General features: G+C 54.9%; 1 protein-coding gene across 1 annotated transcript; it reads right to left on the reverse strand.

Annotated features, from left to right (window-relative positions):
* Positions 1-5,772: 5,772 nt before the first annotated feature.
* Positions 5,773-16,003, reverse strand: CDC37 (cell division cycle 37, HSP90 cochaperone). The gene is made up of 8 exons (XM_059388991.1): positions 15,804-16,003; positions 10,466-10,747; positions 10,030-10,138; positions 9,798-9,913; positions 9,583-9,705; positions 8,952-9,134; positions 8,784-8,855; positions 5,773-7,847 (listed from the first exon to the last, which is right to left on the reverse strand). The coding sequence occupies exons 1-8, from the start codon at positions 15,903-15,905 to the stop codon at positions 7,692-7,694; spliced, it is 1,143 nt and encodes a 380-aa protein (XP_059244974.1). The 5' UTR covers positions 15,906-16,003; the 3' UTR covers positions 5,773-7,691.

The raw sequence follows: 16,003 nt of genomic DNA on the forward strand, positions 1-16,003 counted from the left end.
TTAAAATGTCAGCTCCACAAGGGAGGGGTCTGTGTGGTTCTCCACTATATGCTCGGCATCTGGAATTATGCCTGGCACCCAGGAGATGCCTTAAAGATGGTGGGGTGGTGGTGGTGAATGATTGAGGGAGCCCTCTGGGCTTGAGCAGCTGTCCTGCTTGCTGTGGAAAAGCCTGACCATGGCCTTCCGGCCTCAGCTTCCTCTCTGCCCCTGAGAGCACAGCAGCAGGAAGTCGAAGTTGCCAGATTCTTCAACAGGCAGCTGGGTGAAGTGAGGCAGCCTCCACAGAACACGGGCTGAGCCTGGCACTGGGTGTCCAGCATCCCAGGGGGACAGGAAGTGACAGGTGGCTATGATGACTGATAATAATAATGATGCTAATAACCCCAGTAATAAGAAGATAATTCCGGCTCACACTGTCCCAGACTGCATGTGCTTAGAATTCACCAAGCTCTTTCAGTTTCTCTTAAAGTGGGACTAGCACACCCACCTGACAGCGGAAGAAAAAGGAGACTACAGAGACTGCGGGCAAGGCTAGTGTCCTGCCCCCAGGGCCCAAGGCCTCCTTTGCAAACTCCTGCATGACAGACAGTTTCCAGGACCAGCAGGGGCACTCGGGATCACCCCACCAACCATCAGGGTTTGCCCAGGATTGAGGGAGATTACCACAAGGGACTTTCGGGGTTGTAACTGGGACAGTCCTGAGCAAAATAGAACAATTGGTCACCCGTCCCTCGTGGGTTTTTAGGAGGAAGCTAGAATTGGGGGATTCCCCTGACCCTGCAGGGAGGGGCCTCCCAGAGCTCCCTCCAGCCCGGGCAAAAGCCAAGAGTCCAGTCGGTAAATTAAAAACAAAACCCCTTTGTGTTCTTTTGAATTGGAGGGTTCGTGGAACAGTCAGCCCCTTCCCCCCAAACAGCCATGAGGCTGGTCAGTTTCCTGGGAATCCTTCCAAGGAAGTGCCATACCCTGTTGGGTACATATGTGAATACATGCCTCCAGGAAATTCCCACGAGCAGCCCTAAACTGGGCATTCCTTGCTGGTCTTGGGAGGAAACAGGAGTTACACACACAAAGGCTGGAACCAGAAAGTCTGGGTTTGTATCCCAGCTCAGCCACTGTGGGATCCTGGGCACACATTTAACTGCTCATGCCCATCTCCTACTCTGCAGAATGGGGCTAATTGGAGTCACAAACTCTGAGACATGTCAGGAACCTCAAACAGGGTAGTACACGTGAGATCTTGTAATCTGAGTACAGAGTGAGGGCCGTTACCTTTTTCAATTAATGATAGTTTTTGGTGATCTTTCCTTTCCCCTGTGTATAGATCTATTTTGCAGAATTGTTTGATTAGGATATATCCCAGGCACTCATCGAGGGGTTGGAAATACATGAAAACATTGGCTTGGTGACAGGCAGAAACCACTCAGGTGTCCATCAATCAATGAATGGATAAACAAAATGTGGTCTAGCCATACGGGGGACTTTTTGGTCATTACAAGAAAGGAAGCTCTGACACATGCCACAACTTGGATGAACCTGGAAAACATTGTGTTGGGGGCACCTGCGTGGCTCAGTCAGTTAAGCATCTGCCTTCAGCTCAGGTCATGATCCCAGAGTCCTGGGATCGAATCCCCAGTTGGGCTCCCTGTTCAGTGGGGAGTCTGCTTCTCCCTCTTTCTCTGCTCCTCTCCCGCACATGCTCTGTCTCCCTCTCCCTCTCTCTCTCTCTAATAAATAAATACGTTTAAAAAAATTTTTTTAAGTACGCTACAGTTTATCTGTCTCTTCTTCCATGGATGGACAGTTATGTGGTTTCCAAGTGGTGCCAAGAAATGTTCTTACATCGTCATTCTTTTTTTAAAGAATTGCTTTTTTTTATTATTAAAGATTTTATTTATTTATTTGTCAGAGACAGAGGGAGAGAGAGCGAGTGAGCACAGGCAGACAGAGAGGCAGGCAGAGGCAGAGGGAAAAGCAGGCTCCCTGCTGAGCAAGGGGCCAGATGCGGAACTCGATCCCAGGACCCTGGGATCATGACCTGAGCTGAAGGCAGCTGCTTAACCAACTGAGCCACCCAGGCGTCCCTAAAGAATTGCTTATTTTAAGTAAGTAATTCACTCACATGGTTCTGAATTGAAAAGGCAGAAAAGGATTTTGAGGACAAGTTCTTACTCTGCTTCTGGGTCCCTGACATTGAATTACTGAATTCAGTATATGTTTATGGTTTGGTGGTTCCTAAAGTTAAGTGTAGAATTACCATGTAACCCAGCAATTCCACATCGGGGTTGTATATGCAAAGAAATTGTATCCTATGATGCAAAATGATTCAACTGTAAAATGGAATGAAATTGGTACATGCTACACCACGGATGAACCTTGAAAACGTTATGCTAGTTGAAATAAGCCAGTCACAAAATTACAGATTCTTTAAAAAGACTTCATTTATTCATTTGCCAGACAGAGAGAGCACAAGTGGGTAGAGCAGCAGGCAGAGGTAGAGGGAGAAGCAGGCTCCCCGCTGAGCAGAGAGCTGATGCGGGACTTGATCCCCAAACCCCGGGGAATCATGACCTGGGCTGAAGGCAGACACTTAACTGACTGAGCCACCCAGGCATCCCACAAAATTACAGATATTTTATGAATGGGGGATTAAGTGTTTAACGGCAACAGTTTCCTGTAGTTAAAGCCACTGAATGGCACATCCCAAAATGGTTAATTTCATGGCAAGTACATTTCACCACAATTTAAAAACACACACTTATGGAGTGCCTACTGTGTGCTGTGCTCTAGGATCTGAGGGTTTAGCCATGAACAAAACACAGGAATCCCTGCCTCGGGGGAATGGATGTAAACGATATAAATACTAGTAAGTGGGTTTTATGATATGTTGGAAGGTGCTAAGTGGTAGGGAGGAAAGAAGTTAGCCAAGTAAGGCGTCTCGGGGGCTGGAGTAACTTGTTCTAGGCTATTTGTCGTTGTCTAGGTATTTGTTGCCTATGATATTGAGGGCTTCCTCTTGTGGCCAGAAGTAATCAAAGTGCTGCACCCAGCTTCGGGTGCGTTCTGCCAATGGGGAAGCCTGGCCAGAGACCAGAAGTGGGAGAACCATGGAGTGATATCTAGTCCCCTGCTCCCTCCCTGCTGGGCACAGTTTGGGCAGTGATTGTACCTCTGTGACCACATGTTCTGCAAGGAGTGCCTTCCTTGTGGCTACAGATCTCAATGAGTTCTGCTAATTCTGTTTCCTGCCCCTGCACCTTAGCCGTGGATGTGGTGCCTCCCTGTGGCAGGCAGAGTAACAGACCCCCCAAAAAGCCCATTAGGAACTAATTAATCCCTGGAATCTGTGAATAGGTTATGCTTCGTTAGGGAGAAGCATAAAAAGGGAGAATTAAATTTGCAGATGGAGGAGCGCCTGGGTGGCTCAGTCAGTTAAGTGGCTGCTTTAGGCTCTGGTCATGATCCCAGGGTCCTGGGATCCAGCCCCACATTGGGCTCCCTGCCCGGCAGGGAGACTGCTTCTCCCTCTCCCTCTGCCTGCCTGCCTACCTGCCTGCCGTTCCCCCTGCTTGTGCTCTCTTTCTCTCTCTCTCTCTCTCTTTCTATGTCAAATAAATAAATAAAATCCTTTTTAAAAAAAAATTGTAGATGGAGGGATGCCTGGGCGGATCAGTCAGTTAAGCAGCTGCCTTCCTCTCAGGCCATGATCCCAGGGTCGTGGGATCGAGTCCCACATCAGGCTGTTTGGTCATCAGGGAGCCTGCTTCTCCCTCTGCCCCTTCCCATGCTCATGTTCTCTTTCTCTCTGACAAATAAATAAATAAATTATTTTTAAAAATAAATAAGTAAGGGTGCCTGGGTGGCTCAGTGGGTTGGGCCTTCAGCTCAGGTCATGATCCCAGGGTCCTGGGATCGAGCCCCACATCGGGCTCTCTGCTCAGTGGGGAGCCTGCTTCCTCCTCTCTCTCTCTGCCTGCCTCTCTGCCTACTTGTAATCTCTGCCTGTCAAATAACATAAATAAAATCTTTAAACATAAATAAATAAATAAGCAAAATTGCAGATGGAAATTGAAAATGCTAATCAGATGGCCTTCAGGTAAGAAGATTATCCTGTTGGACTCAAGGTAATCACAAGGATCCTTATAGGTGGAGGAGGTGGGGTTGGGGGTGGGGGGTGGGGAGGACACCTGGGTGGCTCAATCGGTTGGGTGACTGACTCTTAGTCTTGGCTCAGGTCGAGATCTCACTGTCGGTGAGATCCAGCCCGAGTCAGGCCTGCACTAAGCATGGAGTCTGCTTCAGATTCTCTCTGTTCCTTTCCCACTGTCCCTCTTTCCACTCTATCTCAAATAAATAAAATTTAAAATCTTAACTTTAAAAAAAAGTGGAAGGGGGAGGCAGAAAAAGAAATCAGAATGATATGATATGAGGGCCTGACTTATCTTTTTTTTTAAGATTTTATTATTTATTTGACAGAGATCATAAGTAGGCAGAGAGGCAGGCAGAGAGAAAGGAAGGGAAGCAGGCTCCCCGCCGAGCAGAGAGCCCAATGGGGCTCATCCCAGGACCCTGGGATCATGACCTGAGCTGAAGGCAGAGGGCCCAACCCACTGAGCCACCCAGGCTCCCCCTGACTTATCTTTACCATCTTTGTAGATAGAGGAAGGGCCGTGAGCCAAGGAATGGAAGCAGCTTCTAGAAGCTGGGCAAGGCAAGGAAATGGATCCTACTTGGAGCTTCCGGAAGGATTGCAGCTCTGCCCGTGTCCTGATTTTAACCAAGTGAGACTCGTGTCAGGCTTCTCAGCAGCAGAACTGGAAGACAGTAAGTTTGTGTTGAAGACGCTAAATTTGCAGTTATGTTACACCAGCTATAGAAAACAAATACACTTGATATGAATTTGTTGGTTCTGCAACCCTGCTGACATCCCTGACATAATCCCTTCATCACAGTTTGTTCTGTGAAACCCTTTTGAGTTGAACTCTGTTTCTCTCGCTTAAGACCCAGCAATCCTGCTTCTGGGAATTTTTCCTATAGGTAGGATGCCTGTGCTTACAGGAAACGGTACACAAGTATATTTCTTGCTTGTAAAAAGAGAGAGACTGGAAAGCCTTGAATGAAACCAACCCCAAGAAAGGCACACCCTGTAGGTTTCCACGCAGGGAGAAAGAATGAGGAAGTCGTAATGGACTGATAAAGGCGGGTCTGCAGGTCATACTGTTCTGTCAAAAAAGCAAGATGCATTTCAGACAGTGAAACATGCTATGTTTCAGGCAAAGAAGAGGAGAGGGGATAAGAACACATTCAATTAAAGAACAAAATGCATTCAATTTTGCAAAAAGAAATCTTGGAAAGAGTCACGAGAAAGCACGGACAGTTGGTTCCCATAGGCACCCGTCACTGGGGGCGGGGAACCACCTGGGGGGAGGGCAGACAGACCGAGCTAGTTCCTGTGTCTCTTTTGTTTGTTTGTTTAAGACTTTATTTATTTATTTGACAGATAGAGAGCAGAAATAAGCAGAGCAGCAGGCAGTGGGAGAGAGAGAAGCAGACTCTCCCCTAAGCAGGGAGCCTGATGTGGGGCTTGATCCCAGGACCCTGGAATCATGACCTGAGCTGAAGGCAGCCGCTTAACCAACTGAGCCACCCAGGTGTCCCCCTGTGCGTCTCTTGATAGCATTTGATGTTTTAAAATCCAGTCTTAAGAGAGCCGACACTATGGTGCAGGAGGTGAGGCATGAAAAGTAAAGAGGGCGCCCAAAACCTCAGTAACCAAGATAAATACTTTAATGAAGTATTTTTTAAAAAGCACAATTAATGTGAACAAAAGAACACCCATGAACAAAATACTGAAATTTTAAGTAGAGATTCATTAACAGTGCTGAGTTAGAGCCTGAGGCAAAAGGAAAAACCAATAATATGGATTCCATCTTTGAAAGTTTTCACAGTAAATAATGAAGTCGCCTATCCTGGATGGCCGAGGTTTCCCCAGGGCCTTAGGAATGCCTTCCTCCTCCCCAAGCCCTCCAGATCGGCGCCATGCCCACCATTTAAAAGCTTTAGGGGATGCCCGCAGGGTCTACAGCTCACCATTGCCCCCTGGTGGCAATCAGCTTGCACACAACAGCATCTACGGGCTCTTCGCTTTAGCGGACAGAGGTTTACTGAGCGCCCACTGAGGCCGGATCCATCCAGGGGGCTGTATCTCAGGGCCACAGCTCAAGGGAGAGGACAGCACACAGGCCGGCAAAGCTTGGCACATGGCAGGTGAGACAAGCCGCCTGACTGCACGCGAGGGGCAACTCAGGTGGGCCAAGGAGGGCCCTGGGGAGGAAGTGGCACGGAGCTCTGGTCCGAGGTGTAAGCAGCTGCCAGGGGTGTAACCCCCTGGAAGGGGCAGGCAGAGGGCCTCCCTGCTTGGCTTCATCCTAAAATGGTGTCCTTGTTCATTGTACTATTCTTTAAGGCCTTTCATGTGGCCCAAATATTTCATTACTTTTTAAAGGAGCCTCACGAGGGGTGCAGGGAAGGGTATCCGGGGAGAGGGACAGGCACACGCCAAGGCCCACATTTTGAGAATTGAAGTGCCAGGCGCCCTGCTTGCCTGTGGCATGATCTCATTTTAGCACTAAGTCCCCAGGAGAAAGGCACTAACATTACTCATTGGGCAGAGGGGGAGGTATTTGCCCAAGGTCACACTGATAGAGAAATTTAAAGTGCTCAGGCCCTGCAAGGAGGGAGCAGGGGAGGGGGCGAGCGGAGCGGGGACAGGAAGAGACTGGGGCAGAGAGCGCTGCAGAGAGGACTCCAGGCTTCTGCTCTCAGGGAGGGATGTTCCTGGCTCCCCTCTGGCCACTGCTGTTGGGGTCTGCTGTGGACTGGGGTTGGGGGGGTGGATAGTGGAAGTGGCTGAGGTGGGCTGCAGGCCAGAGGAGATGGGATCTGGACCCAACTGGAGGCCATGGATACAAAGGGTAGTGGTCAGAGATGGGCCAATGCTCCTGAATGGGGCAGGGGGCCTGGGGGCCAAGCCAGAGAGTGGGGGGTGGGGCTGAGAACTCCAAGGTAAAGGAATCCTGGGGAAGAATGTTGTAGGCAGTGGAACAGCATGGGCAAGAGCCTGGAATCCGAACAGAGGGAGCTGCCCAGATGGCTGGAGGATAAAGCCTGAGGCACCACAGGCCAGGCCTCCAACACTCACTGGGTTTCCCTCCCACTCCACGAGAAGAGCTGTGTCAACAGCCCTCGAGACGCCCCCCTGAGCATCTGAAATCCTTTATTGGAAGATCATTGCTGTTTACCATATAGAAGACTCCGACAGCAGATGAACAGTGAAAACAGAGCCCATAGTGACTGGAGCAGGCCTCTGGGCTGGAGACCCCACCCCCCACCCCAGGAACCAGCCTAGCGACCTCCACCCCTCCCTGGACCCCTAGGCCTTTGGCATAATGCTGATGGGGGAGGGGGTAGCGTCCTGCAGGCAGTGAAGCCCCTTGACTCAAAGCAGAGACTTGGATGAGCACTGGAGGTGGGGGCAGTGGGGGCGGGGACAGGCCCTCTCCCGGCCCCAGGCTGGGCAGGAGCGCGAAAGTGGAGGAAGCCAGGAGCTGGGGAGACGGCATCTATTTCTGTTTTCTGAAGAGGGGCACACAGGGGCCTGCAGGCAGGTGGGCAGCAGCTGCGGCGAGTTAGGCGCTGACATCCTTCTTGTCGCCTGGCTTGGGGCTGGCTTCCAGCAAGGGGTCCCCGGGGCCTGCCTCCTCCCCATCCTTGGCCTCGCTTGACTTGGAGTTGGGGACCCAGAGGCCGGAGTCAATGCAGCGCTGCATGTGGTACTTCGCATCCTGTGGGGAGAAGGGTGGCGAGTGAGGCCGGGCTGCCTACCCACCCTCCCCGCCCCCCTACCCCCTGCACATCTTTCAGCCTGCTCACTGCTTATTCTAGACCAGAGCTGTCTAGGGGATTCTGCAATGATGGGAATGGTCTGCAATCTGCACGTGTGGCTGCCAAGTCCTTCAGCCAGAGCCAGTGCCGGTGAGGAACAGACCTTTCCATTTCACTTAACATTAGCTCAAATTTAAACAGTGTACGTCCAGAATGAGATCTGTGTTCCAAAAAACTTTACTTTTACAGACAGACATGGAGCTTGTGAACCATAGATCAAAACCCTTGGTCTAGAGATCCTTTTTCATGGAAGTTTCTAGAAATCCTGGGCCAGGTCCTGCAAGCAGACCCATTTCACAGATGGGAAAACTAGTGTGGCCAACCCAGTGAGGCAAGCAGCAGGCAAGGGGTCAAACCGAGATCTGTGAAGATACAGAGTCCCGTCCACCAGCTCCCAAAAGCAGCAGCAGCTGGGGGCACCTGGCTGGCTCCATCAGTAGAGCACATTGACTCTTGATCTGGGGTCATGAGTTCAAGCCCCACGCCGGGCACATACAGTGACAGCCGACGTGTACCACGTGCTCAGCGCCCCCAAGCATTCTCCAGGTCAGTCTCCAAAGAAACTGTGGTTTCATGAGGTAACCCAGGCTGGGGAGGAACGCCCGTTCCTTGGATGAAGGTGGGGCAACCACTAGGCTCGTAAATGGCCCACAGGGGGGTAACACTCGGCGGCAGGGGACATGCGGAAAATGCCGTGTTCACCTCTGGGGGTGGTCACACAGTAGACGTGTGTGAAAGGAAGCCTGGCTGCCTCCTGTGCGGGCCACAGGGTGACAGGCTCTCCCATGGCAGCCGGGAGCGGGGCTTGAGTGTGGCCCTGGGGCGCTGCTACTCACGGTGGGGTCCATCTTGCTGATTGCATCTTGGAGCATCTGCACATCCTTCACGTCAAAGCATTTCTGGAGTTCCTGCAGGTGCCGAAGGGCTGGGGGTCAGGGCCTAGGTCCCCAGGGGTCCTCCCCGCTGCCCCCCCAACCCCCCACCTGGGGACAGGGGAGCCACACCTCAGGGAGAGACTCATAGACTTCAACGGGGTCCAGGCCGCCGGGGCCCAGGCGCTTCTTGCGCTCCTCCTCCTCATACTCCTTCATGGCCTTCTCGATGCGCAGCTTGGCGCGGCCCCGCACGCGCTCCTTGAAGGCCTCAAGTTCATCGTTGAAGCCCTCCATGTACTGGCGGTCGGCGGTCTGCAGGGTCGGGGGCCGAGAGCTGTTCACGGGGCCGTACCCGATCGGCCCGCGCAGGCCCACGCAGTCTCCTTGCCGGCTCTGCCATCTCTGCGCTACCAACCACCTGCCTACCTGCACCTCAAACTCAACACGGCTCGCTCGTGCTCTGGACCACTCCGCATGGGCTGCCCTGGCCTCAGTGCCCCCAGCCCCAGCATGGGCTGCCCTGTTCTTCCAGGCGCTCAGCTGAGGAGCCCTGAGGCGTCCTCAACTCCGTCCCTCACCCCTGTCTTTCAAACTATCTGGGAGCCGGCCACCGGCCCCTCCAAGCCTCTGCCCTCCCCTGCTACGGCAGGCTCCGATCCCGCGGCCGGGAGTCCGAGTGGACGCGCGGACACCCCTGCTGCAGACCAACGCTGGTGCGCCACAGAGAGCCACACCCCAGCCCGGCTCCTGGGGACGCTACCTTGATCTTAGTGAAGAACTGCCGGAAGCAGGCCCGGGGATCCACCTTCAGGCTCTTGGCCAGCTCCAGGATGAACTGCATGACGATCGTCTGGTGCGCCACCTGCTCCATGAGCGCGCATTTCTGCGAGAGGGAACAGACGCACCTTGTCAGCTGTTGTCCTGGAAGTCTCGGGACAACGGCTCCTCCCCAGCCCCGGGGCAGCCTCCGCTCACCTCCTCCACCTCCAGGTCAATGCACCAGATGACCAGGTAGTTGGCCGTCTCCTCGCACACCAGGTGGACATTGTCCGACAGGTACTTCTGGCTGTCATCCCAGCGGCGGAGCATACCTACGGGAAGGCGTCGGCAAGGTGCTGAAGGGCCCCGGACGCAGAGGGCCGGGCCCTGCCACGTGCACCCCACGCCCCGGCAGCAGCGGGCCCCCTCCACCCCGCGCCCAACTCACCAAAGTGCTTGATCTGTTTCTCGTACTTCTCCACGAAGGTTTTGTGTTTCTGCTCCCTCACCTCCTCCGACTCCTCCTCCGCCGGCTCTGGCTTGGTATTGACCATGCTCTGTGGTGGGGCGAGAGGGGGAGTGGGCTGGGGCGAGGCCGCAGGGCGCCTCCAGCGGGGCCGGGCGGGCCGAGGCCGCAGCGCCCATCCCTTCCATGGCGGAGGCGGTGCCGGTGCCAGGAGCGTCAGTGTGGCGGGAGCGAGGGTGTGGCAGGTGTGGCCTCGGACTAGGGCCTTCGGGCAGATCAGAGGGGCGGTACCAGTGGGGTGCTTCACCGCCCAGCCCCCCCCACCTGTCCCTCCACCCCCGCCAGCCGGTGCCCACCTTGACCTGCCGCCCACCACCTACCCCTGACGAGCGTGCAGCACCCCGCCCCCCCCCCCCACCTTGCTGAAGCCGTCCTTGCTGAGCGTGTCCACGTTCCAGGGCATGTTCTTCTCCTTCTTGCGCATCTCCTCTAGCTTCTGCTCCCAGCTCCGCTCCTCCTTACGCAGCTGCTGAGCCTCGGCCTGCAGCCGCTCGAGTTCCACTTTGCTGCCCTCGCCCTCGGCCACCTCCAGCTCCTTCAGCTTCCGCTGGCACTCGGCCACCTTGCGCCGGCACTCGCGGCAGCCCCTGTCCAGCTCCTCCTTCTCCTTCTGGAACTGCTCCATGCGCTCCACTCGGGCCTGGGGGTAGACACACAGCCGTCACTGGGGGGAAGGGCCAGTCCCTGGACCTCAACACCACCCCACCCAGGGCTCTACCCACTGCACCTGGGATGGCCCAGGGAATGCATGCGCCACCCTCTGTGGCCCAGATGGCCAGCTTCCACGCCCACCAGTACACCTACACACAACTGAGTCTGTGTGTCGTACCCCCCTCCCAGGAACGCTCTGTGCCATCTACCACACTCCGCAAAAGTCCAAGTCCTATCCATGACCCACCCACAAGGCTCTGGAGGGTCTTCCCCTCCCCTCAGTCACACTGCCTACCTCACCTTTTCTCCAACCCACTTCCAACCTCAGGGCCTTTGCACTGGCTGTTTCCTCAGCCTGGAAAGCTCTCTGTTCAGATTCCACCCCCCAATACCACTTACTCCCTCACATCCTTACCATCTTGGCTCAAAGGTCACTTTACAGATGAGGCCCTCCCCTGACCACCCTGCTAAAGATGGCAACCTCCCCTTACTCTTGCCCTGTGTCACCTTCCTCCTCAGCACTCATTACCTGCTAATGCCTGGTGATAATTATTTACTGTGTTATCGACACTGTCCCGCTCCGAGGATACTGGCTCCATGGAGGCGGGGTTCTGTTCACTCTTGTGTCTCACACACACCGCACACATGGGAAACATTTGTTGGATGAATAAAGTGATGAAATACTGGATGGGCGTCTCAGGCTCCCCCTCCTCTGTAGAGCTGCCCTCAGGGACACTCGGGTGCCCCTCCTTGCCCAGCAACCTCCTCCAGCCATCTCTGCCGCCAGCGGAGGCCTGCTCACTGGCCCTGTCCTTCCCTCCCCCTCCGCTACCCAGTCCTGACTACTTCCACTTCTAGATGTCTCTCCAATTCGCTCCCCTCAGGGCACTGCTGCTGGACTGCTGCCAGGACCCCTTCCACTCTGTCTCCAGGCCGGCACACCTCCTTCAGCCTTAGCTCGGGGACCACCAGCCTCCTGTACCCCTTCCCCAGCTGTTGCTCCCCAGACCGCCTCTTCGGCTGTTCCCCAAGCTCAGATGGTCCCTTTTCATTCCCCCTCTCGCTCAGGTCCCCAGCGGACCCCATGTCACATGGCATGCCCCGTCTGGTCCCCAGGCCAGCTTGGCTCCACCTCCCCCGCCCCCCTAGCTCTCAGCAGTACCTGCTCAATCTTGAACCACTGCCTGAGCCCTGAGAGGCGCCCCTACCTTCCAGCACTGTTCCCTGAAGCTGCCAGGCTCTGAAATACACACATCTGTCTGCAGCCCTCCCTGCCACCCCTACCTAGAGTGCCTGGGTTCAGACAGGAACCCTGACCCTTGCCCCAAGCTGTTCAGATAGCACCAAGGCCCCACGGGGGCCTGGGTCCCACTCCCCTCTCCCAACTCTGGGTCTCAGGCAGATGCTGGCCCTCATGGTTCCCCAAATGCCCCAGCTTGCTCTTGACTCGGGGCCTCTGCACAGGCTGTTCCTTCCACCTGCAACTCTCTTCCCTTTGCTCCACTTACTCTGCCCCCAGGTCTCAGCTTCGACAGAACCTTGTCCAAGTGCCCCTATGCCACATCATTGTGCCCCCAAGGCCCCTTCATGATCCCCAGATAACATGATAAGATGCTGGACGACAGGTGCAGGGCCCCGAATGTGGGGTCATAACCCACAGCCACAGAGTAAAGGCCAGGTGTCCCTGGGTCAATCCCATAACCTCTAGGCACCTCCGTTTCCTCAGCTGTCAAAGGCGACAACAGCCCTGGACTCACAGGGTGGCACCAGGAGAAGCAAAGATAGTCCAGACCTGTGCTGGATGCTCAGCAAGCCCCTTTCCCGTGCTGGCGACTGCCACTACCATCCAAGGGGACAATTTCTCTCTCTCTCTGGGGGCCATTCTGGGCCTCAAACAAGAAAACGTACTTCAAGCGTTTAGCTCGATTTCCAGCCGAGTAAATGCTCAGTAGCTGGGAGCGGTCAGCATTGCACAGTCCAGTTACCCGGCTCCACCACTTACTGGCAACGTGACCTTAGCTAAGACACTTAAAACTCTCCAAGCCTTGGGGTTCCTCTTTGGGAAACAGGGCCTCGGGAGTTAGTCCCAGGAAACTGCTTGCAACCCAGTACTCAGTACTGAACACGCTCCATTGTTACCGCCGTCACAGCCACTGCCACCAGAATGGTCTCCCGACTCACTACTGGGCCTTCTTGGAGGCCGCATCCCCAGGTTCTAGCACTGAGCCAGGCGGGCGGTGGGTGGGAACCAGGAAACCTGGAGCCTTCTCTCACGCCCCACAGGACTACTACAGTCAATCCCGAATCTCACTTTGCCCATGTGGATAAAGGCCGAGAAGGGCCTTTTCTTGTGGAGGGACCAGAGAGAGCAGCCCTGGGCCCTGCCCGTTCCCCTTCCCGGGATGGGCCTTTGTTGCCTGGGAGGCTCCCTGCCGCCAAGAGGCTGGCATCATCACTGGCCTCAGGTGGCAGCAGGAACCTACCATCCTGCTGACTCCTGCTGGGCCACCACTGAGCTCTTCTCGGTGTCCTCTGAGTGGCCGCCAGGGAGGCCGAAGCTAAATAAAGGCCTCTCAGAGCCGATGGGGGCAGCAGCTCGCCCAGCTGGGGCTTTACACCTCTGGGAGGGGCTGGAGCAGGCTGGGCCGGGCAGACGGGGGGCGGGGGGGCACCCTATCTGCCCTACAGATACAAAACCTGAGGCTCCCAGAACCTTGCTGCCATCCAGTTCCATGAAAGGAGTCACAAGAAACCAGTAACAGCAGCTGAGGCGGGGGAGGGGGGCCGCGGGGCACGGCAGGGACTGGGAAACTCCCCTGTCCCTTTCTGGATACCTCTGGAATTTTTCTTTCCCAGGAGCACGGATCACCCGAATAACAACGATGCTAACGGCTCAAGTTTACAGAGAGTTTATCACAAGCCAGATGAGGTCTATCCCAAGGACATCACATAAGTTAAATAAATAAAGTAACTCCTCCTACCAAAAGACCCTTTCAGGCAGATACCCTTAGTAGTCCCAGCTGGGGGAAACTGAGAGACCCGGAGATCAAACAACCCGCCAGAGGTCACGCAGTAAGCCAACTGATTGGATTCCGGACCCAGGACTGGACCCCAGGCGTGCCGGCTGCCAGGCTACCTTCTCACTAATCCCACCTCCCGCTCCCATATGCTTACTCCCTCCCAGGTTCTGAGCCAAGTTCTTGTCGTGCCTAATCTCATTTCATTCTCAAGTTGGTCTCCCCGGGCAGGGAAAGTACAGCAGTAAACGGTAGGGCTGGGATTAGAACCCAAACTGGCCTGTCACAGCTGGAGATGCTTATCTCCCCTTCCCCACCCCCACTAGGCTCCACTACAGCTCCAGGGTCCTCAGCAGGAAGGGAAAAGGTCCTGTGCCAGGGGGGAGGAAGGCGTGGTGGGGAGGATGACCTCTGCAGGAGAGGGGGCGCTGGCTTTCCACCCAGCAGGACCAAAATGTTCCCAATACAGCTGTATAGATTAACCTCTTTATGTGAAAGAAGTAGGTGTTCCCAAGAATAGTCTTATTAGAGCTCTGCACAGATCTTAAGCATTTCGTAATAAAATGTTACACACAGCAAGAAATAGAAGTGCTAGAACTTTCTTCTTACTCCGTGGCTTGCCTGGCAGGTACACTCCCCTAGAGACTGCTGCGGTAGGGTAAGGATTGGAAATGGGACTAGAGACCAGATGTAGGGACAAAAGACACCACGGAATGGGGAAAGGCTGTTCTAGGAGGTTCTGACTGGGAGTTGCCTTATGCAAGGGTGGGGTGAGGAATTCCTAACCGGAAGATTCTGAGAGATCCATCATCCTCAGTGTGAGAGTATACACCAGTACGTTGGTGTAGGAGCTCGGATTTACGGGAGCAAGAGGTTGGACTACTAGGACTTATGAGAGCTGTTTCGTTGGCCTGTGAGCACTGCTGGGCAGGGAGAGAGGCAGGAGGACATCCAGACAGGGTTCTGGGATCTGGATTTGGGGGCAAATAAGTAAAAGAAGGAGTGGTAAATTTGGAATCATATTGGGCGGTTCTCTAGTGAGAGCAGGTACAGTCTGGGTGTCTGAGAGCAGCAGACTGAGCTGGGGTCAGGAGGAAGGCCGGGTGGGTTTGGCTGCTGGACTGGAGTTGGTATAAGGCATTCCAAGGCTGCCAGAGGCTCCTACAGGAAACTGCTGGGGGTGGGTGGTGCTTGGGCCTGCAATACCAAGGAGGGGTAGGGGCTCTGGAAAGGCGGGCCGGAAGCCCTGCGGGGTAGGGTTTCCTGGTATAATGGGAAATGGGGTCCACAGTAAGCGACGCTGAGAGTGGCTGGCATTAGGAAGGCTCCATCAAGTGGAACCGGAAGTTTGGTCTGGAGGGGAAATGGGTTCCAAAACTCCAGGCCTGAATGAGATTGAAGGTCCTGGTGTAGCACCCGTGTACCTTCCAGGGAAGGGGTCTCCTGGCTATGGGTTGGACTCCCAAGCCAGGAACAGAAATCTCTCGGGGAAGAACACAGTTCCTTGTTCTGTTGGGAGGAGGAGTGGGATCTCTGGATCGGATCGGGAATCCTTGTCAAGAACTAGGAAAGAAGATCTCAGAATGAATTCAAAGTATTGAGCATTTGGGGAGGGGCAGATGGTATATCCAAGATCAGAAATGCCTCCCAGAATAGGATCAGGATCCAGACTCTGAGGCAGAGTTCTGCGTATAAGTGGAAGGTCCCAGAGGGGACTGAGGAGTACCCCCAAAGCTTCTCTTAGCAGTTTAGACTCGGAGAGAGGTTCCCTAGGGGTCAAGTGGAAGTTCCATGCAGAAACCGGAGGGGAGGCCCAGGATCTCTGGTAGGGACTCGGCGCCCTGGCAGTTCTGGGGTCTGGAGTTGAATCAAGGAACCCCAAGCGATACTGAAAGTCCAGACTGTGCGTTGGGAATCCCAGGTGTCAATGGCGGGGACCCCGGCACTACTAGGGGTCAGAACTCTGGAGCGGAGTCCCGAGCGCTGGGGGGAGGGGAGGGAGGCAGGGGATGGACGTGCGCACTCTACCTGGTGCCGCCAGCGGAAGAGGCTGGCCGTGTCGATGTTGGGGTGCGTCTCGTCCTCATCGTCAGACACCTCTATGTGGTCCCACACGCTATAGTCCACCATCTTGCCTCAGCGGCTCAGCCCGCTCCGGCTCCCGGTCTGACTCTGGCGGCGGCAGCGCTGGAGACTCGGCCTGCGGAGCCCCGCCCCTTCCGCTTCCG

The sequence above is a fragment of the Mustela nigripes genome, chromosome 2, assembly GCF_022355385.1.
Source record: "Mustela nigripes isolate SB6536 chromosome 2, MUSNIG.SB6536, whole genome shotgun sequence".
In the NCBI taxonomy this organism is placed as follows: domain Eukaryota; kingdom Metazoa; phylum Chordata; class Mammalia; order Carnivora; family Mustelidae; genus Mustela; species Mustela nigripes.

Excerpts from the sequence above, each read along its gene's own strand:
- CDC37 (XM_059388991.1), bottom strand. The coding sequence starts at position 15,905 with ATGGTGGACTATAGCGTGTGGGACCACATAGAGGTGTCTGACGATGAG. Across the intron at positions 9,135-9,582 it reads AGTTCTTCACTAAGATCAAG|ACCGCCGACCGCCAGTACAT; the intron begins GTAGCGTCCCCA and ends CCGACCCTGCAG. Across the intron at positions 7,848-8,783 it reads TCAGCAAGATGGACCCCACC|GATGCGAAGTACCACATGCA; the intron begins GTGAGTAGCAGC and ends TTCTCCCCACAG.